Raw genomic sequence first — 24169 nt, 5'->3', positions numbered from 1 at the left:
CCCCGTCGCTCGGCGGGGGTTCGACAGGAACGCCGGACAGATTTTCAGCTCCGGAACGGAGTGGGGCTGGCTGGTGTTCTCGGGGAATTCGAGACTGGACCACGGCGAAAGGCCGCCGGCCTGCCGCGGGCGGCCGAATGTGACGAAGTAGAAGAAAAAGACGCCAGCCAAGGAATTTTCTTGCTGATTTCAGATATAGATCGTCGGGTTCATGAATCGAGACCAAACACTTTCCGCTGTGTCAGCGGCCATCGTCTTGTTAGAGTGAAGGTATCGCCAGCAGGCGGGATCTTTATTGTGGCTTGGTGGATGGGAACGAGGTGATCTATCTGCCCCCCTGGCTTTTGATACCGCCAGATAGGATGGTAAGGATACTGTCCACAAGAGGAACTATTCAAAACAAGTCCTGCGTTTCAGGCAAACATTCAGCCAAGCAGACAGCATACACTACTCTACCTGTTTTACTCCGTTTATTGTTCCTATCATACTCGTCACACCTGCCGTCTCTAACCCAAGAGAAGGAAAATTCTTTCCGAATACACTTCAAGTATGATGGCTTCCAAAGCAAACAGCCGAGTAACGAAACCAAATTGTAAGGTGCTTCAGTACACCTCAGTGTAATGGCGCTGCCAGCCCCACCGCGGGGTAGCGCAATGGCGGGGTGAATTACTCGGCCAGCTCAATTGGGCAACCATCTCCCTCCTCCCACTCAACTTTTTGGCACGCGAGAAACACAACACATCCGCGACAGCTTCAGAAACACGTCCATCCACACCGACACAAGCCCATTGCCGGCCTTCACCCTCGATCTACCGTCACTACGCCCTTCTAAGAGGCCACACCACACACCATGGCCGACGTCAAGGCAAAGGCTGAGGCCTTGGTCCCCAAATTCAAGCTCGACCGCGTCCTCAACCAAGGTAAACCGCCCACACCGTCTCCCATCTCTCACCTCGTCGATTGCTAACACACCACCCACAAACAGACCAAGCAGGCCGCCGCACCTCCCTCCTCGGCACCATCGACGCCCAGCCCGCCCTCCTGATCCTCGAACGCGCCCCCTTCCCGACCGACCCGTCCTACCTCGGCGCAACCCCGACGACCCTCTCCTCCATCGCGAACCTCGGCGCAAACGACGTCTACCACTGGTACCTCGCCAACACAGGCGGCAGCTCCTCTTCCACGTCGTCACCCGACCCTTCCCTCGCCGACCTCAAGATCAACCTCATCTACCCCTGCACCGAGACGCACGTCAAAAAGTACAGCAAGCAGGGCGTCCGCCTCGTCACCGAGACGCCGCACATCTACGCCTCCGCCGTGCGGCCCTTCATGCAGCGCAAGCGCGACGAGGGCCGCCTCAACTGGGTCTTCAACATCATCGAGGGCCGCACCGAGGTCGAGGACGTAATATACCGCACGGAGCTGGGCGCCTCGCAGAACGACGAGGGCTTCCTGCTGCTGCCGGACCTCAACTGGGACCGCAAGACCATCGACGCGCTGCACCTGCTCGCGCTCGTCGAGCGCCGCGACATCTGGTCCCTGCGCGACCTGCGCCGCAAGCACATCCCCTGGCTGCGGCACATGAAGGCCAAGCTGCTCTCGGCGGCGGTCATGAAGTACCCCGAGGTCGAGCCGGACCAGCTGAAGCTCTACGTGCACTATCAGCCTACGTACTACCACTTCCACATCCACATCGTGCACGTGCAGCTCGAGGCGGGTGCGACGCAGGCCGTGGGCAAGGCCGTCGGGCTCGACAGCATCACGGAGACGCTCGAGGCCATGGGGGGCGACGAGGAGGCGGGCATGGAACAGATTTCTCTTAGCTATACACTAGGGGAGGCAAGCGAACTATGGACAGAGGTGTACGAGCCGCTCAAGCGGAGCGGTGCAGCTTCTCAATAGCGATGACGAGGTCGTTGACGCCCGAGCCGTGGGGGCAGTCCTTCCATTCTCCGCCGTCGCGGATGCAGTAGATTTCGTTGTCGAGGCGCACGGTACAGCTCTTGGTAACGCCGGCCTGGATTTTCTCGTTGTCAGTATCCGTCTTGCACGAAAGAGGCTGCGGGATGGACAGTTTCTCGGGGTAAATCTTACGTCCTTGCTCCTTCGCACGCTGTCGCGCAGCATGCCCAGGCCCAAGGCACCGTCGTCCTGGGTCGCGCAGTCGTTCAACTCTTTGATGTCAATAGCATGTTCCAGAGCGCAGTCCTCCACCAGCGAGCGCTCGGGGATGGCCTGGTACTCGCGGGTCAAACACATGGTGAAGCCGAGGTTGATCTTGGGGTCGGGGTAGAGGTGTGCGGCGCAAAGCTCGATGATGTTTCCCATGCCTACAGAGAAGTTCGTTAGAGCATGTTCATAGAAGAAGCCGGGCATATAGACTAGACGTTACATTCAGACGGGCCGTGCTTGCAGTCGATTCCATCGTTCTCGGTCGGGGTTCCAATGTAGGACAGGGTGAAGTTGACCTTTTGGTAGGTCTTCATCATGGTCGGGAGGACCAGGTCCCTCAAGCAATCCTGCGCCGCCGCCGTCAGCACCCTATCTCCAGACTTGCCAATAGCCAGCTGCGACCACTCACCCTCGCATCAGGGCATTTGCTCATGATGTGCGCCTCCAACGGCACCAGCTTGGCGTTCTGCTCGACTACGGGAGCCTGCTGGGGAATGAAGCGCGCGTGGGGGATCGCCGGCTGTCCCACTACGTAGCCCCAGAAGCCGTAGAAGAAGACGAGGACCACGAGGGCAGCAGGCCAGAGGTTCTTCCTCCGGACGAGCCGTCCAGACATGTTTGGCGGTGGTGGTGCGTTGGCGTTGGTGGTGTAGTAGGCCTGCTTCTCGTCCATGGCGGATATCGTACTCGGGGGGATTTTTGTTATCGAAATCGTATTGGGGGCGAGGCTCGCGTCGGGCTTTATTTTCGGCGTTTCGTGTTGATGAATCGTTCGTGGTATTAAGGCAGTCGAGAGTGAGATGTTTTGGAGAAGCTCTGAATGACTCCTCAGATACGGGATCTGGTGACGAAATGGAATGCAAGCTTGCTTAGAAACAAAAAAGCTACTTGCGTCAAGTCCCCTCCCCGATCGGAGGAGCAGAGAGTTTGGGTTGTTGTCGCGAGGGGGCCCCGTTGGAATTGCGACAGCCGTGCAGCGAGCACGGCAGCGGCACCTCAGGCCAAACAGCGACGTTGGAGAGCATGTCAGTGCTAGCTGGATGGGGAAAGGGTGCATTGCACTACGACGATACCTTGTATTACGTGAGACTCCCGCGTTGGAAGATGTACCTCCTTACTGAGCAGGTGAGGTGCTGCTTCTCCAAGTGGCCAAAGCTCCATTTCAGCAGCAACGACGGGCAACAGCGGGGAACCTGTCCCCTGGAGGCTTATCTTATCGGCTGCTAGGCACCTTACCTTAGCAGTCTTAGGTAAGGCAAGGTGCCTCTTCGTACTGTTGTTGCATTCGGCGAGGAAGCTGTGGTCCAGTACCTGATGCAACAGTGCGAATCTGGGTTTCTCTGGGCGATGTTCACCGTACGGCGGCAGGGATTCGAGGTTTGCACCCTTCCATCTGATGTCCAAGTCGAGAGATATCTCCAAGACCTGAGTCGATGTTGACCATCTGCAATTACTCTGAAAAGAAAAGCTATCGGCCAGCAGCAAGAGTCATGCAATTGCAAACGTCAGCGAATCACCTTACATAAGAAAGACATACACAGTAGCCTCGTCAGCAAGACACAGTACACAGTGGACATTCATCCACTTTCCCTCGCTCCTCACCTCCACGCACGACGGAGAAGAGAGCAGCAGCAGCGCATCACGGCCGAGTGTAACGTGCCCCTACTATTACATGCAAACGGGGGCCAAAAAATCCCCATCGCTACTTATTCTTCATCTAACAACTTGATTGAAACCTCCTTTTCTATTGTTCCTCCGTTTCAGAAACAATTTCCAGTGACCAGAAAGAAGCTTCCTTTTCCAAAACACGCAACCGCTAGACCACCTGGCTGGCCCTCAGACGTTGATAATCCACACACTTCCGCACCAGACCACACCAGGAAACACCCACCCGAGGTGTGAGACCCGGGAAGACTAAGGCGAGGAAACAGCAGAAACGCCTCATTGCCTCCCGCATCCCGCCTAACCGCCTGACCTGACCTCAACCTGGACAACACCAACACCACTCACCAACGTAGCCATAGTACCCCGTTCGATTGACCACAAACGCACGCAAACAACGCAAACATGGATCCCGGCTCTGCGCTGCAGGACTTCCTGCAGCCGCTCCGGGTCGACAACCAGACAGTCCACACACTGTCCCGCCTGTTTTACTCCAATTTCAAAGACCTCGCCCTCAACGCCCACGATCAATTCCTCCCGACGCCCATTTCCGAATCAATTCTGAGACCCGTAACCCAGCGTGGTCATGGAAGGTGTGTCCATGTCTTGCCGTCCCCTTGTGACGTCTCCCATGTCTTCATCATGTAGCACCATGTTGGGCCGTTGGAACGTATCACACAACCGTTTACCGACGTCTTCCAAAGTTTCACCAAACGCTGACATGGGACGACAGACACCTTGCCATAGACATGTACGTCCTCACTACCCTGCTGCAGCAGCATCATCACTCATCAAGAGCATCCCCCAAAACTCCCGTTTGGACGTAACTAAGCTAATCCTCCCCAGCGGCGGCACAAATTTGAGAGTGGGCTTCATCGAACTCTCTGGCGCAGAAACACCATCAACTACCGCCAACTCCACACAGACGAACGAGACCTCGTCAACTCCAACCCTGAACCTCAAAGAGCAGGCATGGCCCATAGACAACGCCCTCAAAGCCTCGTCAAATTCAGACCCTCAGCTTCTCTTCGACTGGATTGGTTCCTGCATCGCAACAGTGGTCCGCTCCGCCCTCGAGGAATGGCCCTCTCTCGCGGCGGAACCTGAGCTGCCGCTCGGCATCACCTTCAGCTTCCCAATGGTCCAGCACTCCATCTCCGACGCCACCGTCATGACAATGGGCAAAGGCTTTAGCATACAGGGCGATGCAGAGCTCGGCCCCTTACTCCTGCGAGGCTACGACAAAGCCCGTAGTGCGGCTGTTGACGTCCAACTACCACCAATCCGCATCGCCGCAATCTCAAACGACTCGGTCTCAACACTCATCTCATACATCTTCCTTTCCCCGCCAACGACAAAGGCCTCTATGGGCCTCATCGTCGGCACTGGCTGCAACGCCACCATTCCGCTGAAACTCTCCCTCCTCGGCGGCTCCAAACAGCCCGCAAACATTAGCCTCCTTCCTGGCGAATCGGCAAGCGACGTACGCATCGCCGTGAATACGGAATGGTCTATCCGCGGTACCGCACCCCCTCTGCGTGAACTGAAGCTCATCACCACCTGGGACTCTGCACTGGACGCAGCCCTGGTAGGCCCCAATGAGATCACTGGCTTCCAACCTTTGGAATACATGACGGCAGGCCGGTATCTGGGCGAACTGGGACGTCTGATGCTTTTAGACTACCTCAAGACCGTTTTAGGAGTCAACGAGGACTCCCTCCCATCACGTCTCCTCGTCAGATACGGTCTCACCACCACGTTCCTAAGCCACTTCAAGCCCCTACACTCCCCAGCTCTTCTCCCGAAAGTGGAGTCAGAATTCCCACCTGACTCCTCTTCACCATTCAAATGGACGGAAGAAATGGCAACAGCCCTCTACCACATTGCCAAAGCAATTGAGCTCCGCGCCGCAGGCATCGTTTCTGCGGCAACCGTCGCTCTCCTCAGGCTCGCCGGGGACCTTCCCTCGGACGACACGCCTTCCAAAGCCCCGGAGCTGGGCGTTGGATACACGGGCGGCTGCATCTCGCAGTTCCAGGACTACCTCGCCGACACGCAGATGTTCCTCGACGAGATAATGAAGCTAGACTACGATGGCAAGTTGCCCACTAGGGTTGTACTGAGTCCCTGTCACGACGGTGGCATCAAAGGCGCAGGTATCCTGGCGGCTGCGACGTGTGTCAGTCAGAAGCATGATATGTAAAGTTCAGGAGAAAACAATTACGGAGAAACGGGCGAGTCCAGTCAGCATCATTATGCGTTCGAATGATTGGTTCCAAGGATACATTATACAGTACAGCATACAGGAGACGGGCCTGAGGAGGAGAGAGTCACATTTGCTTCATTATAAAACTAGCAGACTCGGTAGTGGCCCACTTAAGTCTATCAATATCAAAGGCACATACACACACATACATCCCAAGAAGTCATGATTGCAACGTTGCAGTGAAGAAAAGAGGAGAGGTGAAGGAATTGTATTCAAAATGACAAATCGCCAACTGTTTCGCTTTGGATATTTGAACCCGGGAGAATCTCCGTGCTGAATGAGAAACCACACCAACGTCGTCAAACCTCGCCGCCCGCCCAATCAGCCATCCCACTACAACCACCGAGTAAACAAGAATAAATGACTTTGTAAAACTCCTCGTCATTAAGCTCGATTCTTTCCAATCATCGTGAAAGAGATGAAAAAGATAAAATGGCAAAGGAAATCCTTTCTCTCACTCTCCGGCATGCCATAGTAGATTTTCCCGACATTGCACACACTCACACACACACACACACACACACACACACACGCATATACAACTACCCGCCGCCTTCGCATGAATAACTCAAGTACAACCACCCCCCCTCCCCCCCGGCCCCCCAACCACCCTCTTTGCAATGCAACTGAAGCGATGGTGATGAAGCAGACGCTATGCTATGCACGTGTTTTCGATTTTTGTTTTGGATGTCGTCAGGAAGGGGGGACTCTCGTTCGGTCCCCCCCACAGCTCAGATGGTACTCCCCTCTCCAATGCTTTTGGTCCCAATGCTCCCCCTTCTCTCTTCCCCGTTGAGGCCGTGTCAGTCATGAAAATAAGGAATGCTTGCGCAAGCGGCGGTAAAAAAAGGAAGAAAGGGGCCTTTAGTAAGCTGTCGGTCCTCGCATTGCCCTTGTAGATCGGAAATTCAGCCGCGGAGGCGGTACGTCGTCAACAATGCCCTCATCAACATCGGCCTCGATAGGCGATTCGTCAGCCACGAGTGGCGCCGACATGTCCACCTCGACAGCCCTGGTCACCGGCGTCCTGGAACTGGACTCGGCCTCAAGCCTCGCGTCAACCTCGAGCGTCCTGGGAGTTATTGGCGGATTGCTGTCCTTGGCGGGCGTGAGCTCCCGCCGCATGCTCGTAGGTCGAAGAGTCCGCACCTTGTTGGGCTCGCTGGTCACCCTCAGCAAATCAGGCTCCTCCTTCTCTATGCGATCCATCTCTTTGACCGCCAACTCCTTGGTCTCTATCAGACGTCTCTGTATGTTGGCAATCTCCTCCCTGCAGTGCGCGTCACGGAGGAACTGATGAGCAGCGTGCTCGGCCGTGCCTTGCACATACTCCAGATGCTTGTCGAGCTCGTCGTAAACGTCTGGTACGTTGCTACCCATCCCGCCGGCCTGGCCGGCTCGTGTATATGATGGTCCGGGTCCGCCTCGTCTGCCAGCGCCCATTCGTCGTGCGCTCATGTACCGCAGAGATGGCAAGGCCTCATCAACTGGGGCGGCAGCCAAGGACGCGTTCGTATCAGCCTTCATGGATCCATCTCCAGCATCGTCATCTTCGTCTCCGTGCTCAAGCTCCGCCATGCGACGGATGCTTGCAACCTTGGCCGCCATCTTGGCCTTGCGCATCATGTTCCTGCTTGCCGACACGAACTTGACCAGATCTTCAAAGAACTTCTCCACAAATTCGTCGTAGAAGACAGTCACTTGTGTCTTGCTGCGGTATCTTGACTGGTTGTCTTCACCAGACATGACGGACGCGGTCCGAACGCGCTTCTTCACCTCTGCTCTAGCATATGCTTGCGCCTGGGTAAAGGCGTTCTGCGTCTGCTGCTGTAGAGCCGACGGTGTTTCGCTGCTGGGGGTGGACGGGTTCGCCGCTGTCTTTTCTTTATCTTGGGGCGCTGACGCGACTTCGGGCGTATCTGACTTGGTCGCGGGCGTCTCATCGACGGGAGCAGGAGTGGCATCGGCGTATTCGTCCTTTTGCTTCAGTGATTCGGTAGATCCACGGTTGCGAAGAGGCTTCACGGTGTTTTCGCTAGCCAATGCGGCGAGCTGGGCCTGGCGCTGGACAATCTGGTCGCCCATCTTGTCGAGCTGGGAGACCCAGTCGGGCACATTGTTGATGACGTTCTTGAGGGCGTCCATGATCAAAACCCCCTGGTCTTCTTCGTGTCGAAATCTGGCCGTCGTGACTGATTTGGGAGACGTTAGGTGTTCTTGGACAGCCTAACGTCTTGATGCGGGGAGAGAGTAGATGAAATCGATTGAGGTTGGTTGCAGAGGTAGCAGCGACAGCAACCAGTTCTGAGGGGGTTGTTCGGTGGAAGATGGGGCGACGATCGGCGCTGCAGACCTGAGGACGGGGAAGGCGAAAAAAAAAAAAAGAGGAGGAGATCGGCGCAGTTATGGGTGAAGCATGGTCCGCCAGCAAGCGAGGTTGGCGTGTCTCTCGTTGAGGGGTCGTACCGCAGTTGGAGGCAAGCGAAAGGGTCGATAATCGTGCGTCACGTCCAACGTGATGTGATGGCAGAGCGTCAAGACGGGTGAAGACGCTTACCTGCTCACGCTTGGGTCCGGGCGGGAGTCTGATATAACTAGCGGCGGCGTTTTGTGCCGGCAGAGAGGCTCGAGAAAGATGTTGGGCAGAGAGCAACCTTCGAGGCGTCGGGAACAAAAAAAGCCGTAAATTGGGCGAGGGCGATCGGCCGCTAAAAAGACGACTTGAGATCTGCGCGGGAGAGAAACCAGGCTTTAGACTGGATTTTGTGGGCAGGTGGGAAGGGAAAAGTAAGATATAGATGGAACGGAGAGATCAATCGATGAACAGCGGCAGACCGGGACCATGTAAAGAAATAGGGCCCCCTAGTACTCTGTATATCGGTACGGCGTGGTGAGGGCGGCGGCGGCGGCGGCGGTACCTTAAGATGGATGAGGAGGCGGATGGGGCCTTGTGGGTGTGCCGTTTGGTGTATGCTTGGCGTCAAAGTTGGGGGTCAATGGCACTAAGTGAAGCCGCTAATGCTGGGGGGAGGAGAAGTGACGAGGAGGATGTCAACGACGAGTGGTCAAGGAAGAGAGGATGGTAGTCGAAGCGTGTTATGCTGCTTCTCGGATCGAGTCGGCTGGTGGGCACAAGGGCGGGTATACGAGATGCCGAGTCCAAGAGCAAGTTGTAGTGTCGTCGGGGAGAGGCGCGTTTGGTTTGCTGGGTGTGATGAGGGGAGCAGAGTAGAGAGAGATAGCGCCTACACACAAACACGTCTGGGGGAGAGTGGAAGGAGGAAGAGGAGGAGGAGGAGGGTGTGCGAGAGCAGGAGGAGTAGCGGTTATGAGAGAGAAGTTGTGCAAGGTGAGAGAGAGAGCGGTGGGGGTTGGACAAGACGAGGATGAATAGGCCGGGGAGGGGAGAGAGTGAGAAGACTGAGAAGACTGAGAAGACTGAGAAGGCCAATGGCACAAGGCGGGCAGGCACAAAAGGACTGGACTTGCGAATGGGCGGATGCGAGCAGCAGATGGGCAGGTACTGCGAGGTATCAGGTGTAGGGGCGCTTGTGTGTGTGAGGTGCAGACGTGGATGCAGATGCAGACGCAGGCGCAGATGCAGATGCAGCAACAGAGATGCAGCCAGAGCAGAGCAGAGCAGAGCAGCAGAGAGGAGAAGGACGGGGAGTGCAGCAGTCGGTGGTGGGAAATCGCAAATACAGGGTAAGGTAGCCAATCCACCCACTCTGCTGCTGTTCTTTCTTGTTGGAGCGTGAGGGGGATGGTCCGGATGGAGAACGGTGGTGGAAGGGCCTGCTCCAAAGTGCGAGCAGGGGTTGGCTGGTCCGTTGCTCTGCAAATCTGCAAAGAGAGGCGGACGGGGGACGGGGACGGACGGCGACGAGGACGAGGGCAGCAAGACGCCGATGGTGGATGCTTGTTGGAGAGTGATGGTGGTGGAGGAAGAAGATGTGAACAGGGGACAGGGACACGCCCGTGGTGTGGTGTGTGGTGTGTGGAGGGGGAGAAGAGGGAGAAGAAGGGGAGGAAGAAAAAGAAGGAGAAGGTGTTTGGTAGGTAAGGTACGTACCGATATGTTTTCCTTCCGCAAAAAGACGGCAGGCGGGGCACCGCACCGGGGGGAGGTGGCAGCCACGGCAGGTGCAGCGACATGGCATGGTGAGGTGAGGACACTGGACTGAGGAAAGAGGAGCGGATGGAAAAGAGGGGAGAGCTCGCACTCAGCGTTCCATTCCATTGCCCACTGCGGGAGGGAAGCCGCTGTGGACAGGTGACAGACAGGACAGGACATCGTCTTCGTCCACCGTCGTCTAGTTAATTACCTTACAGTAGGCCCATGCCTTGAGCGTCCCTTATTCCATTCCATGTCGTTGCCAACCTGGAACCTCACAGTGAGAGGAAGGCAAAATGGGGGACCTTACCTAAGGGGGTACCTTCCCAGGATACCTTACCTAAGGTGGTGGAGGAAGGAACATTGGAAGGATTGGAAGGTGCCTTCCTATGGGTCATGATACCTACTTACCTAAGGTCAGGTACACTCACTGGTAGATGGATGAATTGGAAAGAGGTTCCAACAGTCACCCGTCCGTGTTCTTTCTGTCTCAATTGCTCAATTGTCGAATGGAAGGAAGGAGGAGATGATGCAGGCCAACCACCTAGGTACTTAGGTAGGTACAAACAAGGATCCGCGTGCACCTTCCAGAGAACACCTCGCTTTCGTAGCAATCAATCCCGTGTGTACATAGTATTTCTCCGTCCCATTTCTCTCTCTGCTCTGCATCTCTTTCTTTTTGTGCACTCGAAATGGCGCGGAGATTCCTACACCCACCGCGGTACCTTACCTTCCCTCTACCTAAGGTACCTTACCTTACGGAAGGTAAGTAGAACAGGCACTTGACACACCGGCCGCTAAAATCTCTCCCGCTAGAACCCGCCCGCGTACCTTGTGTCTCTACCTTACGCCGTGCGCTAGGCATGTCTGATAGTGGGGGAGAAAGGCACATCGTCAATCATCAATCATCAATCATCCATCACTCATCGCCAGATCTCCAAAGGGCACTCTATCCACCTGCAGCCCACAACGACGATCTCCAGTTGCTTTTCTCCCGTTGTAACGCTGGAAGGGAACTGAAGCTCCCACCGGGTCCAGCACGTTTGATCGTTTTCTTCGCCATGCCGAACCGCCCATTGCCTTGTCTTTTCGACAGTCAGCAGCATCCTTCGTCTCGTCCCTTCTTCCACCTTTTGAGCCCAGCCACATCCAATTTGTGGAGGTTTACGCCACACTATGAAAATTCTGTTTATACTTTGATAGATGCCTACTATGCATCGTGATGCTGTTTATGATAACCTGGAAAGCTTCGATCCAGGTTCGCAAGAATATTGTCAATAACCTCAATGGCCTGCAGATGACTCACTGTATGAGATTATATAGGAGGAAGAACATGGGTCTGTTCTTCCTCTACCCATCAACCATCCCTGACAAGATCAACTCATCATGTCCAAACCCACATTGACCAGAATGCTCGTCACAAGAAGCACAGCAATAGCTGTGGTCCTTCCCAACTACTGAAAGCGGGAAGGGAGAAGCGAAGAGGGAAAGGGGGTGGCTGCAAGGGTAGCCTGCGTGCTGGCAGAGTTTCCAAAAAGTACACTTTAATACACCATGTCACTTCACAGTGATTCGTCTCGTCCCTTCTTTTTCTTCCCGGGCAGCATCGCCCCCGGCCAAACACAACGTTGCGTACTCCGTAACGCACCTTATCTTGACCCCTTCATCAACTCGCCGATCCAGCTACAGCAAGCAGCACAATGCCCGACGCACATCCAACACACCGTTTGCACTACCTACCTCATGGTTTGCGGCCTGCCTGCCCTGCAGTACTGCGTACAGCCAGACCGACTGCATAGCACGTACGTACATAGGATGCGGTTTGCACTTATGCAAGTGCGGCGCAACAACATGGTGGCAGAGCCAGAAAGACGCCTCCCCCACCAACCCAACCGCCATCTACGATCCAGCCTTGGACGATGAATGCCATGTACCCATACGTCAACCAGCCCTCCTTCTCACTTACGGCCGTTATGTGCCCTACGTTGGCTGTCTTGGCTTTGCCTGAAGCCCTAACCTCCGCAGCAACATGGACACACGACATTTTGCTGTCTGTGCGGCCACCGGCTGCAGGCATTAGATTGGTCCGCATGGTCAAAGACTTTCCGATCCGGACGGTTGATGCCATCGTCGGTCGGCTCTCGGGCGTCACCTCACTTCGTCTCCAGACTCGCTGCAACCCGAAATCTCCAAACTTGAACCTACCTCCTCCACCAGTCAATCCACCGAGGTGCTTCACATTGGGCATGTGAGCCTCAAGCTCCCCATCCCGACATGACAGCGCTAGACAGAGACAATAATGAGGGCTGCCCCGAGACTTGGTCTCATCACAAAGCGAGCCGTCCATTTTTTTTTTTTTTTTTAATTTTTTTTTCTGCTCATCTTCGCCCACGGTACACGAACCTTCGACATCGCTCGGACGAAAAGGGCAAATGCAGTCCAGTCCAGCCTAGCCGTCACCGCCCCCGGGCCTGCCTTAAGCTGGCTCCGCCCGTCGGACGTAGCTCCGACTCGCGCCGCCGTCTCCGCCGCTATTCTGCACAGTCAACACCGCTAGAGAGCCCTTGTCCTGTCTGTGCTTAAACTGTCTTATTGACGGCGCCAACAGAGGTGACTCCAGGCAGGCCTACGAATGCCAGTGGTTGGCATACGATCGACACTCGCAACTGCTGAACTGCTAAACCCAGAGCAGCTTCTCTGAGCTACTACGACAACTACGACTACGGCGGCTACCGCGACCGCCAGCGGCATGAATGCCGCTGGCCGAGCGTTCGGCAGTGTCAATGTCCATCCATATTGACGGCCGGCCGGCTTGATTGGCATGCGGCTACGACGCCCAAATGCCGTCACGGCAGTCCTGAAAGGAGAAGAACAACAAAATCACGATGCGAGGCCAAGGGTCACACCATCCTAGGCCAGCACCGACTACGGTTCGAAACCAAACCAAACACACAGCACCGCCGACCCTCGAGGGTTTCGAATGGCTTGTCGATTGTGGCCTTCCTTTTCCTCCCTTGCCGACAAGGCCTGCCAGGCAGTCGCGGGCTTTGATACGCCATACGGTGGGTGTTCGGCGGACGGGTCCACACCGCAATGCCTCGTCAACCGCGGTACGTGACTGCGAATAATAAGACACGCAGAGCATAGTGCAAGGCTTCTCTCAGAGCTTCTCGAACAAATCATCTTGTGGAGGCACGCCAGGGTGAAACATCCCACAGCAACGCCCCAGTGATCGCTGCTGCTAGCCCTATTTCTTCCTGCTCACCACCACCATCAGCAGCCAGGCCTGCTTGTTCCTGCTGGTCTGCGACGTCAAATCTCGCATCGACATGACTTGGAGTTCCAAGAGATTGGCCGAGTCTAATGACTCTTGTTGATGAACTCTTGAGGCGAAAAGAAGCACTTCTGAAGCTCAATCTCGCAGCTAGGGACCTTTTCCGCAGCCCATAACCCTGCACTGTCCCTCTTTCTGCCTGACACAAAATCATCGGGGGCAAGAAGAAGCCCAGGGTCCGCTGCCAAGCGCTGGTACGAGTCCGATATGGATGCGACGATACTTTCCTCCATCTCTCACACCCGAACCAAGCAGATCTGGGTGTGTTCAAAGTGAAGGGAAAAGGGACAGCAGCAGGCCCTTTTGCTTCATCGGCAATGACTGTTCCCAGCACGCCAGCCCACATTGGATGATGAAGGATAATCAAAAGCAGGCTGTTGCTGTATTCCTTGGCCACCAACCATAGAAGGGCTTGCCGCCTCTCCGCCTCTGCACCTCATGCATCCCACTCTCACTCGTCTATCCATACAACACCTGCGATTGCGATTTTTTCGGCTACGCTTGCATGCGCTGCAGATCAAGCGGAATGCCCGCCCTTTGACCCCAGCCGTCGAGCCAATTATCCTAACCTATTATTGGCACGTTGATGCGTTGGCAGTGTGGCAGTTTCCTGGATGTTCTTACGGATACTCGCTTGGCTCCTTCGAATCCTCTCCCCCGCTATGAGCCTCTGTTATGCAGCCGATGGCAGCAACATCAGATGACCTGTGGGCATCTTTGTCTGATGACTACAACTCCCCCGGCTGTTCTCAAGTAGACTTCAGATAAGTGTCGCAGTACGAGACGAAGAGGATGTGGCTGGCAACGTCAGCATTCCCTAACGGTCGAGAGCCTAATCGTTGTAACCGCTGGCGAGTATTCACAAAGAGACAATCCGGACCAGAACATTCATAGGCGGCATACTCCTCCAGTTCGGCATAGGCGTGTCTCTAATCCACGCGGCGGGACCTCCACGTCCACTCGGCAAGTCCACCATGTTGGTCGCTGAGCAAATTACCCCGCGGTCTGCTGGTTACAGCCAACGATGAAGATCATGCTCTTAGGCAGCGCAAGGCTCGTCAAGCCTCAATCGGCACTTGTGCCTGCAAATGGCCATAGGAGAACAGGACTGTGCACAAGATGCTACGATCAAACCTGACCGGCTCCCTCCGCCCGAAGTAGCCGGCAATAGAGTCAGGCAGTGGACTGGCACGATGACCCATGAAACAGTCCAAGCCTGTGCCAGGGCGATCCCCGCGAAGACCCCGAGATGTCTCCAACGAGCCTGGATCAGGGTGGTTCCTGCCAACTATTTCTCCGACTTGGACGGGAAGTGGCTCGTTTTGCTCAGGTACATGTTGGCCAACAGGCGCCAACATGAGCCATGCCGAATTTGTATCTGGTATCGTCGTATTATTTTTCTGCAAAAGCCCCAACGGACGTTGGAATCAGGGCCGAGCGCACATGTCAAGTCGGCTGCTTTTGCTGCTTCCAGCCTCCGCGGGAACCTTGGATTCGACACTAGCGCCAAACGAGCATGCCAGCGTGAAAATCGAGGCAGAGGTCAAGAGACTTGTATTCACGATGTCAATGCGAATGGTATGATGTTGGTTCAGCGGATTCCACTGCCTCCCATGTCAGTTGCGCGGATAGGATAACGTCCGAAGTCCTTTGATGTCCAAACTCTATCCCGGGCCGTGGCGTGCCCGTAAACAGAGACTTGTTCATGGAGCCAGCCCATCGTCGTCAGCCAGTCAGCCCCTCATGCACCATTCTCGTTCGAAACACATGAGAACGGACGACTGCGGGCAATCATATTCCTTAGGATTTAGCGAGAGAGCAGCCGCGAGGCTTCGGCAGCGTGAACTCATCGCATATTGCCCATACAAGGCGCAGAAGCTCCAGAACTCACGAGGTTTAAGTTGCCGTGCAGCTAATCAGCGCAGGATATCTCCCGGCGACTTCAGAATAGTATACCAAGGCGGTCCGGACAGGGCGAATTCAAAATGACGGTGAATCATCCTCGTCTAAAGGCGACGTCAGCGCCTACACACCCAAACTCAGGCTCGTCGGCGACAGCGACGCCCTCTTTCGGCTCCACAGGCGGCAGCTGCAGCGGCAGCATGCCATGCTGGTCACGTCAAGCGGACGGTTCCTTCGGCGATCCGGAGTCGTGCTCGATCTGGGAAAGCAGATGCCCACGCATGTGTGGTAGTGCTCAACCCGTGTCTGACGGACGGAAACTCATCAATCTGACGTCTTAATCTTTCCGTGTCAATTTTTAGCCTCGCGCATTACAACATGCAACACCAACCTACGTACGGACTGGCTTGCGAGCCAGAGGCGGCACCCAATTGCGCATCTGTGCAATACAAAGATGCACTCAGGGCGAAGCCGCCTTTCTTACTACTCAACTGCAATTTGCAACTTAGCAGTTTCTTCGGAGCCCTTTCAGACGAGGCACTCGCCCTCAGTCCACGATGCGGCCCGGGGGCTAGAAAGGACTACGCGTACATGTTCGAGGTATCCAGGAGCTACCCTGCGCGCTCTATGGTGTCGACAATTTAAAGTGCCTGACAAGCCGCACGAGCACGATCTCACTGCAAGATGAGTTTGTGAAGTTCCTCATGATGGCACAAGGACAACAGGCTGGCCTGAAGTTTTCGTTTAAAGACCGGGGAGACGTTGAATCGTCGCCTGTTTGCAAGGGACAGCCAGCTTTCAGCGTCGTATCACTTGCGAGCCGGCCACCTACTCTAGAGCGCCTACGCGCAGCAACTCGAGCACCCTCATCTTCTGCAAGGTCGGCCGGCGTTGTCACGGATTTGGAGATGATTCTTCGGAGGTGATAAGAGCCTGCAATATAGCGGATCCCACAGTCGTTCCTTTTGTTCTCGATCCATCGACAAACTCCAGATGCAGGAGAGCCGGTGCCAGCGAATCAAGGTACCGAATACCCCATCCGCCCACGGCACCTGATCTCGTGATGCTGTCTCGGCGGTTAGGCGAGCAGTAAGGGTACCGAATCGTTTTCCGCCGCCATTGAGTGCTTCTGGCGACACCATAACAGCATCAATTTTGTGCGCGGTGTCTGCCAACATGGAAGAGCGACACACGAATACTGCATAGTACACGAGATGAGAGCTGTTCTAGAGTCTCTGCAGCGTTCGGCGACGTCGGCGGCGGAAAACGATTCGGTACCTCGTGTGATTTAGAGTTTCGCATTCCGGGGGTTTTGGTCAGTCCCCGTTTTCCATGGGCTTTACTCAATATTACCTTTCGTTGTAGGCAAAAGAAACTCCGCCAGCTCCCGCCCACACCACCAAACCGTCACTCCTCCAGGTCAACTAGTCGGTCGGCAACGGCAGCTTACAGGGAACATCGATCGCTAGCTGCAGTTCATGGCTTGGTCTGATACCACCACCGCCTTACCTACCTGCGCGTAAGCAGTGCACTGGTTCCCCAAAGGAGAGAACGTGCTGTTTGTCAATTTGGAGTAGGAGGCCGGGATTTGCATACATTGCTTTTCGACAGGTTGGCCTTTAATTTGGCCTCGACCATCGTCAGGCTCGCACTTTATGTTTCGTGGGACAGCGTGATGGACTGTCCTGCGCGTCTCGGACCCGCCATGGCAGGAAAACCGGCCAAACCCACCAGACGCCGTTTTCTCATCCTCTTGTTTTTTTTTTTTCTCTCTCCCCTAGCCATCACGCTACGCGCAAACGACGGCCGGTGCCAAGTGCTCGCGGAAGCAGCGCTCCCAGATCCGGGGTGGAGAGACGGCTCCTTTGCGGCTTAGGGCTTGCATGGCTGCCATGTGGAATAACTGACTAGCTATGGAGACCGGCTCTGGCCTTTTACGAAGTATTTCCTGAACAAAGGCCGACAAGAGAAGGGGGGCTGGTTATCGCTTGGGAGCGGTTTCTGTCACTATGGCAGCACCGACTTCAGCGCTGGGGGTCTTTTGAGTCTCTGCTGGTCGGTCCCTTCACCTCATCCGGGAGGAGGAGCCCGCACGTTGAGTTGCAGTGAACCGCCCGAACGATGAGATGTGAGGAAATTCGTTATTTCCCCCAGCGGCGCCGTTTTCAGGCCGTCAGGGGTAAGCCGACTTGCGAAACGGAGGGGCCTGCCTGTACTGATCGGAAATGCCATGTGGCTCGTGCCGGGGCTACCCATGAGAGTCCTTCGAGACGATTCTCTGTCCATATTATTTCCAAAGTGCCTCTCCACTGGACGCCCAGATCAGTGGGCGTATTCCTCATCAGACCGGCGAGCAATTCGACAGGAGGTTGGAGCTCGAAAAGGAGGCCCTCGGTACGGACGGCAAATAGCAAAGACCGCCGTCATGCCGAACGGGGGCTTACGCAGCATGTAGATGGTACACGTAGAGTGTCGGTCACGGGAATGGCGGGCGTGTCAGGAACCTGTCGAGAACCAACAGCGCCAACACGAACAATCATCCTGCGCGTTGCAGGTCTCCGCGCGGGCTCAGCAAGGCCAGCAAATGCGCACATGCCTAAGGACATCTCTGACTTCCATCCCGCGCGCAGTGCCGCAGATCCATCGGACGCAATCATGTCCCAAAGAGGGAGACTGCCGGGCCTGCTCGCCAGCCTGCCTCTGTTACCCGCTTACCTACGCCAGGCCCGGGGTCAAATTGACGAGAATCCTTGCACCAACAGACCTCGGGCGATGTGGGCAATATGGACGATGTATCCCTTTTCGATCGACCGGTGAGGGGGCGTAAGCACGGCACGGCTCGGCCAGCTTTTTGGTTCACACACTTGTCAGCCGCCAGGCTTCGGTCTCTGTTTTCTGTTTCCTTTTCTTGCACAGACGCCCGGGAGGTGCCTTCCAGTGGAAACCCGCGCCGCGCCAACCTCCCCGTGATGCGTGCCGTCTGTATGTCTGTGTCGGGAGAGGCCCAATTGTACGATGATGGACTGAGAACATGTGAGACGAGCACAGTATGATGAAAGCTATCCTAGACTCTGCGACATTTTTTGCTGCTCGCCGTAAGACTGTGACCGCCTACCCGCCGCATCTCGTTGGTGTGTATGCGCATGTATGTTTGTGTTGGTAGATCCCCAAGCCAAGCAAAAATCCCCTCCTCTCTCCCCTCCCCCCGGCTGCACACACACCGCGGCCCTCAACGAACTGCCCCCTTCCTCACGCGCAGACAATCACCCCCGACCCCCGGCCACCGCCTCTTCCATCCTTCCTTCACGGCCACGTCTCAATCTTTTCCCACCCGTTGGTCCTCTCCGCACCCTCCTGCGCCTCCTCCGGCTCGTCCGCGCCGACGAGCCGGTACAGCCAGCGGCGCGGGTCCGCCGAGTCGCTCAGGTCCGCACGGTCGACCTTGGTGGGCACGATGACGACGACGCGGAAGTTGTCGCGGGCGATGGGGTCCTGCAGGTCCTCGACCTTCTGGCCGAGCTTGTGGTCGGCGTCGGGCGGGTTCGCGGTGCGCGGGGTGCCTGGCTCCGGATTGCGGAAGGTGCCGCGCATCATGGGGGAGAGGTTGCCGAAGTGCGCGGTGACCTCGCGGGCGAAGCTCCATTCTTCCTCATCGGAGGTGGAGGAAGCGATGTTGGAGCGGACCTCGGAGGGGAAGAGGGTGTCGTCGGAGGTCTGCCGGCGCTGGACCTCGGAGGAGGGCAGGCGGCGCATGCGGGCGAGGAGCTTCTCGCGCACGGAGGCGGCAGGGAAGGAGGGGGAGGAGATGTCCGGGCCGAGGATGTAGGCGTCGCCGCGGATGCGCCACTGGACGCGGGCGGGGGTCCAGAAGACGGCCTCGACGGGGGCGCCGCCGCCGGAGGATGCGGGGTCGGAGCCGGAGCCGGAGGAAGGGTCGCTGTTGAAGAAGTCCGGGACCTTGGCCATGCGCGCGTCGGTTGTGAGGGTGAGCAGGTCGCTCTCGTAGAGGGGCGGGTTGAGCGGGGCCGGGTTCTTGGGGTTGACGGGGAGGGAGGCCCAGAGGCCTCTGTAGATGACGGTGCGGGTGCGCGGGGAGAGGGAGGATGAGGATGAGGAGGTGGATGTGGGAGTTGGGCCGGCGTGGAGGGTTGCGAGGTAGAATTCTGGGGAGGACATTTCGGTGACGTTTTTGAGGAAGGCGGCGCGCCAGGGCGCTGGGCCGGTGCTGGAGGAGGGTGAGGAGGACATGGTGCGGGATGTGAGATGGTGGGATAGTTGTGCGATGCGGCGGGTTGGAGGCATGCGTGGTGTTTGTTCTGTTCAATTGACAGTGACGGTGACGGTGATGTGTGAGGATGAAGATGAAGGTAGGTTGTGGAAGCGGAAGAGTTTTTGGTTTTGCGTGACATTTTCTTTTGTTTTGTTTTGGGCGGCGTGTTCGTCTATGATTCATCATCGGACCCGGTTTAGGGCGTCATGATGCCCGCCTCGACGGTGAGTGAGGCTGTTTGCTTGGTGCGTAATCGTGATTTGCATCGTACTTTGAGAAGCCCGTCGGATTCGATTTCTTTTTTCCTGGTGGTTGGAAACGTAGAGGGCGAATGCGAAGGTGAGTTGTGTGAAGGTCGCAGTGACGGAGACTAGTGCGATGACGTCGGTGAAGCTTGAGATGAGCACGTCGTTCTCGCCATTTCTGGCCCACGCAGGATAGCGACTCGTCAATATCTATTGTAGGATCATTTCTTTGCCTGGATGTATTTCTTCGCGATGATTTCATTACACTTTTGCAATACTTGACTTCGTCCAACCTGTGAACTTGGGCAAACTTGCTCGTCGTCTGCTGCTTGGGCGGTATGAGAAGCAAATTTCAAGGTGAAACATCGAGACAGTCACAAAGAACTTAGCCACAAGTCATTTGCGCTTCGAACAAATCTCTCTTCTTTTTCGTATGTATTTCTTGGCTGTTTATGATGAGAAACCGGGAGGCGGAATAGGGAGTCAGTCTCATCAGTCAGACACGATTGGGCTTGATACTTCTTACAATTGGGCGACAGGGAGAGCCATGGCATTTCACACTGTAGGGCGTCTCTCTTCACGTTCAAGAGCTCTCATAATTGCTTTGATGTAGAACTTTGTAGGCTCTTCAACGGAAGTGATGATGGGCCGCAAAGCCGTTGGCGACCGATGTCATGTCGATTCAGTGCTCATAGCCTCCTGAGGTAGCTAGCCACGCTGTGAAGAAGTTGTTGACAGATGCGTGAATACGCACACTTTGGCCGCCACCTGGAGTAGTTCGCCCTGAATAGAATGGCTGCATCTTCTGTAGCTCTACTTTTACTGTCTTCGTGTCTACCGTCGTTTTCTCTGCGTTGTGTTCTCCGCCATCGTCGTCACTGTTGTGGTCTCTGCCAATATCGTCTCTGCTATCTTGGTCTCTGCTGCCAACCTCATATTGATTTTGGGCGATATTTGACACGACAAGAAACTCTGAGGCCAGCCATTTCCACTTCGCTACTTGTAAGCTATGAGGAATGAAAGCACAAGTTGGGTCACACTCAAATCAAAAGCAACTTTACATCGCACTCTGGGAGTTTATATAAGTGGAAATGAAACTAAACAGCCCCGCCTTTGATTTTGAACAGGCATCGTGATCCGGTCAATTATCTCGTCAAAAGGTCTTCAAGTCAAGGCGGCCAAATCGGAGGCTGCCAACCCCAAAGACTCCAGCCCACTGGGTGGGCTACTAAATCATACATCCTGGGTCTGTACCAGCTCCTACACCGACCCTTCTTCGTTCCTGTCCGGCGGCCCCTAATTTTCACGAGAGAGGGTTCATCAAATTGGGGAAGCACTCGAGGTTCTTGATACCGGCGCTCGTACCGGTCATGATTGCTTCATGTTCCTGAGGTTTGATGTAGAGGGAGGCTACGTTTTGCCAGAGCTTCGGATACAGACCCCGAGCGCGGGACTCAAGCACATTAATGACTGTTAGACTTGGTTGCCAAGATAATTCGTACGGCTCATATCGTTCGCCCTAGCGAAGATCAGACGTTGCAGCTGGTTGTTGACTTGACCATTCGACTAGAAGCCCTGCCCACAGCGGCTCCTATCCACTGCCCCGGCGGTCCCAATATGAAAGCGACTCAGGCCAGATCAAGGTGATCGTCTATCAATATCAAGCAGCAAGCCGTGATAAGTCCACGTCGCAGATGATGCGGGGTTTTGGCAACGACGAATGCAGCGTGGAAGCTACCGTCGAAGCTGATGTCAAATCATACTTAAAAGGCGAGCCCGATCCTAGGTCTTCGCATACCGACACTCTGAACCACTAAGTTGCCCTCGGGGTGGTGGCAGCGTCTTGAGATCATTACTATGGCCCACTCGCAGAGACGTCGAGACGTCTGCATCACAAGTACATACTCGCCAGGTAGTATTCAAAGCATTGCAGCCGCCTGTCGTTACGATGTGAAAACCTATTTTGCCATGTGGAACGGCAACTTTCCTTTGGCTCGTTTACACTCTACGATTCTGCTGTTTCAATGCTCGCTGTTGGCGGGAGTTGAAGAATGGTCCCTGGACCAGCTTTCATTTGACGATAGTTGATGATGTGAATTCAACATTGCCATCTCCCTTCAAAATTATTTGGAAATCTCATACATCTGAAAAAGGAGTCCAAAAACTTCACGGAGTGGGAAGACCGACGACGTCAAAGAGTTCGTGTCATCATTGCTCGTGCTTGCGTGGATGATCTACAGGCTGTCATACGCTAAAACGTTGCCCAAAAATGCAGTACCGACCCCCAGGCCTCCCCTGAGGCATACCGTAGTTGGGCACCTGCCCCTTACTAATCAGACAGACAGTAACGACCGGGACTGAACGCGCCTTCGCTTTCAATATCAAACACCAACCCCAACACCAATTTCAACATCCAGACCCGCCGAATGACTCTTGCAATCCCAAGGCATCACTGTCAGTCAACCAGGAACCGACGCAAATCCTCCTCTCCAAACTCCCATTCCCCTGTTTGCGGGTTCTTTTCCATGGCTCGCGCGATCAACCTACCATGCTCGTCTATACATCCCGACCGATGCTGGAGCCGCCACCACTGCTCTTCGCTGGAGCCTTCCTGGGCGTTGGAAACCTCAAGCATGCGATTGCGGAATGTCATGGCATAGAATATCCGGCTGTCCCACAGACCGTCCCGCCTGGGATTCTCATGGAGGAGGCGTATTGCCTCTGACCGCACCTCGGGATCTCGACACCGCGTACCGGCCATGAAGATGGGCCACGTCGGGCCGGTGTCCATCGTAAACATTTCACCATCGCCCCAGGATCGCTTCTGGTACTCGAAAAGCTGATGCCCTAGTTCGACCACTTCTTGGTACTTGGGCGTCAGCTTGGCGATGCTTTCGTAGCTACAGCTGAGCGGTGCGTGGACGCAGCCATACATCGTCAGATAGTGAGCCCGAAGGTGAGCTGCCTGAGCATACGATTTTTCGTCTTCGGATTTTGACTTTTGTGCAGCTTTCCAGTGTGGTTCGAAGCCTTGGTGCCATCGTTCGAGGACATCTTTGAAATCCTGCCACTGCTCGGGAGTCGCCGTCTTGATGCCTGCTCTCGCCTGTTCGATCTTGTCCATATGTTTTTGGATACGTTCGTTGCACTCTGAGAGCACGTCGTCATCCAAGCCCAGATGGGTCACACGAAAGACGATGCTGGACGAATGGGTTACGTAGTGTTGGACCACGTCCCACCAGCGTCGAGCTTGTTGGAGACTCACGAAGCTTGATGGCATGTTGTGGACGACGCACTTTTCGGCGGATCCTCCTCGGCAACACCACAGCTGCTCGGGCGAAGGGTCGCCATCAGCATCGCTCGGCTTACCGGCAATCTGCTGATCACGCCGCCGGAGAACGCCGCAAGACCAAGATTGCTGGATCAGCCGCTGGAAAACGTGGAGTATATCTCTTTCGACGAAATCGGCACCGATGATGTTCTGCGTGTGGTCATGGTCGTGATAGTCGCGAATGTGTAGGAGTTCGTCCATCATGCGTTGGCCGTTGTTGATGTGGGCGAAGGCTGCCTTTCGATCGCCATGCAATACCTCAAAGCAGACGAACAGCAGACAGCAGACGATTGCCCCACGAAGGCTACCGGTGTCCAATTTCGACCTTCGGACTTCGTGGATGGCCCTGCCATAATATGAAAGGGCGAGATGATAATGAGGGCCATTTGCAGCCATGAGTGCTGGGCTTGTCGGTTTGAGGCTGTGCCGGAGCGCCTTGGAGATGCCGCCAATGGCCATGATGGCGTACCTGACAGACGCATGCTCACGGCTTAACTGAGGAATCGTTTCATTCCAAAGTTCTTCGTCAAAGAAGCCGCCGCCCAATTGAGCCCGATATCCCAGCCAGTGGTCAAAGTATTGTCGTTCGGTTTCGTCTTTGAAAATATTCACGGTTGGCTCGAGCAATAAACTGACATTGCCTGGTTGGTGGCAAGATCCGACATCCTCCGCTACGCGTTTTTTCCTGGCCAGGGCCTGCCTAGTCGCCAATCTGACGCCTTTCTCGGTATCTGGAGCCTGTGTTGAGGTCGCTGATCCGCTCGGAGGGGGCTCGTAGCCTTCGCAGAAGCCTTGCCATTTGACACATCGCTCGCAAGCGGGCTTTACTTCATCACACTTCACATGTCTTCGCCTGGCAAAAATGAGGAACTG

The 24169-nt window shown here is 55.5% G+C and overlaps 6 protein-coding genes across 6 annotated transcripts; 2 read left to right on the top strand and 4 right to left on the bottom strand.

Annotated features, from left to right (window-relative positions):
- Nucleotides 1–850: 850 nt before the first annotated feature.
- On the top strand, nucleotides 851–1902 carry COL26b_012810 (uncharacterized protein; the record flags this gene model as incomplete). Its single annotated transcript, XM_053185446.1, has 2 exons — nucleotides 851–920; nucleotides 986–1902. 2 exons carry the CDS (start codon nucleotides 851–853, stop codon nucleotides 1900–1902), a joined length of 987 nt encoding a protein of 328 aa, XP_053030619.1.
- Nucleotides 1903–2033: 131 nt separating this feature from the next.
- Nucleotides 2034–2845, bottom strand: COL26b_012809 (uncharacterized protein; the record flags this gene model as incomplete). The annotated part of the gene is given in 4 exon segments (XM_053185445.1): nucleotides 2034–2059; nucleotides 2073–2330; nucleotides 2393–2519; nucleotides 2582–2845. 4 exon segments carry the CDS (start codon nucleotides 2843–2845, stop codon nucleotides 2034–2036), a joined length of 675 nt encoding a protein of 224 aa, XP_053030618.1.
- A 1394-nt stretch (nucleotides 2846–4239) lies between these two features.
- Nucleotides 4240–6037, top strand: COL26b_012808 (uncharacterized protein; the record flags this gene model as incomplete). Its single annotated transcript, XM_053185444.1, has 2 exons — nucleotides 4240–4427; nucleotides 4681–6037. The coding sequence occupies 2 exons, from the start codon at nucleotides 4240–4242 to the stop codon at nucleotides 6035–6037; spliced, it is 1545 nt and encodes a 514-aa protein (XP_053030617.1).
- A 927-nt stretch (nucleotides 6038–6964) lies between these two features.
- COL26b_012807 (uncharacterized protein) lies at nucleotides 6965–8245 on the bottom strand (the record flags this gene model as incomplete). Its single annotated transcript, XM_053185443.1, has 1 exon — nucleotides 6965–8245. One exon carries the CDS (start codon nucleotides 8243–8245, stop codon nucleotides 6965–6967), a length of 1281 nt encoding a protein of 426 aa, XP_053030616.1.
- Nucleotides 8246–18753: 10508 nt separating this feature from the next.
- Nucleotides 18754–19698, bottom strand: COL26b_012806 (uncharacterized protein; the record flags this gene model as incomplete). The annotated part of the gene is made up of 1 exon (XM_053185442.1): nucleotides 18754–19698. The coding sequence occupies one exon, from the start codon at nucleotides 19696–19698 to the stop codon at nucleotides 18754–18756; it is 945 nt and encodes a 314-aa protein (XP_053030615.1).
- A 2722-nt stretch (nucleotides 19699–22420) lies between these two features.
- COL26b_012805 (uncharacterized protein) lies at nucleotides 22421–23755 on the bottom strand (the record flags this gene model as incomplete). The annotated part of the gene is made up of 1 exon (XM_053185441.1): nucleotides 22421–23755. The coding sequence occupies one exon, from the start codon at nucleotides 23753–23755 to the stop codon at nucleotides 22421–22423; it is 1335 nt and encodes a 444-aa protein (XP_053030614.1).
- Nucleotides 23756–24169: the final 414 nt, after the last annotated feature.

The sequence above is a fragment of the Colletotrichum chrysophilum genome (genome assembly GCF_026319265.1).
Source record: "Colletotrichum chrysophilum strain AFK26 chromosome Unknown scaffold_191, whole genome shotgun sequence".
NCBI lineage: Eukaryota > Fungi > Ascomycota > Sordariomycetes > Glomerellales > Glomerellaceae > Colletotrichum > Colletotrichum chrysophilum.
This window is presented reverse-complemented; position numbering and strand designations above follow the sequence as displayed.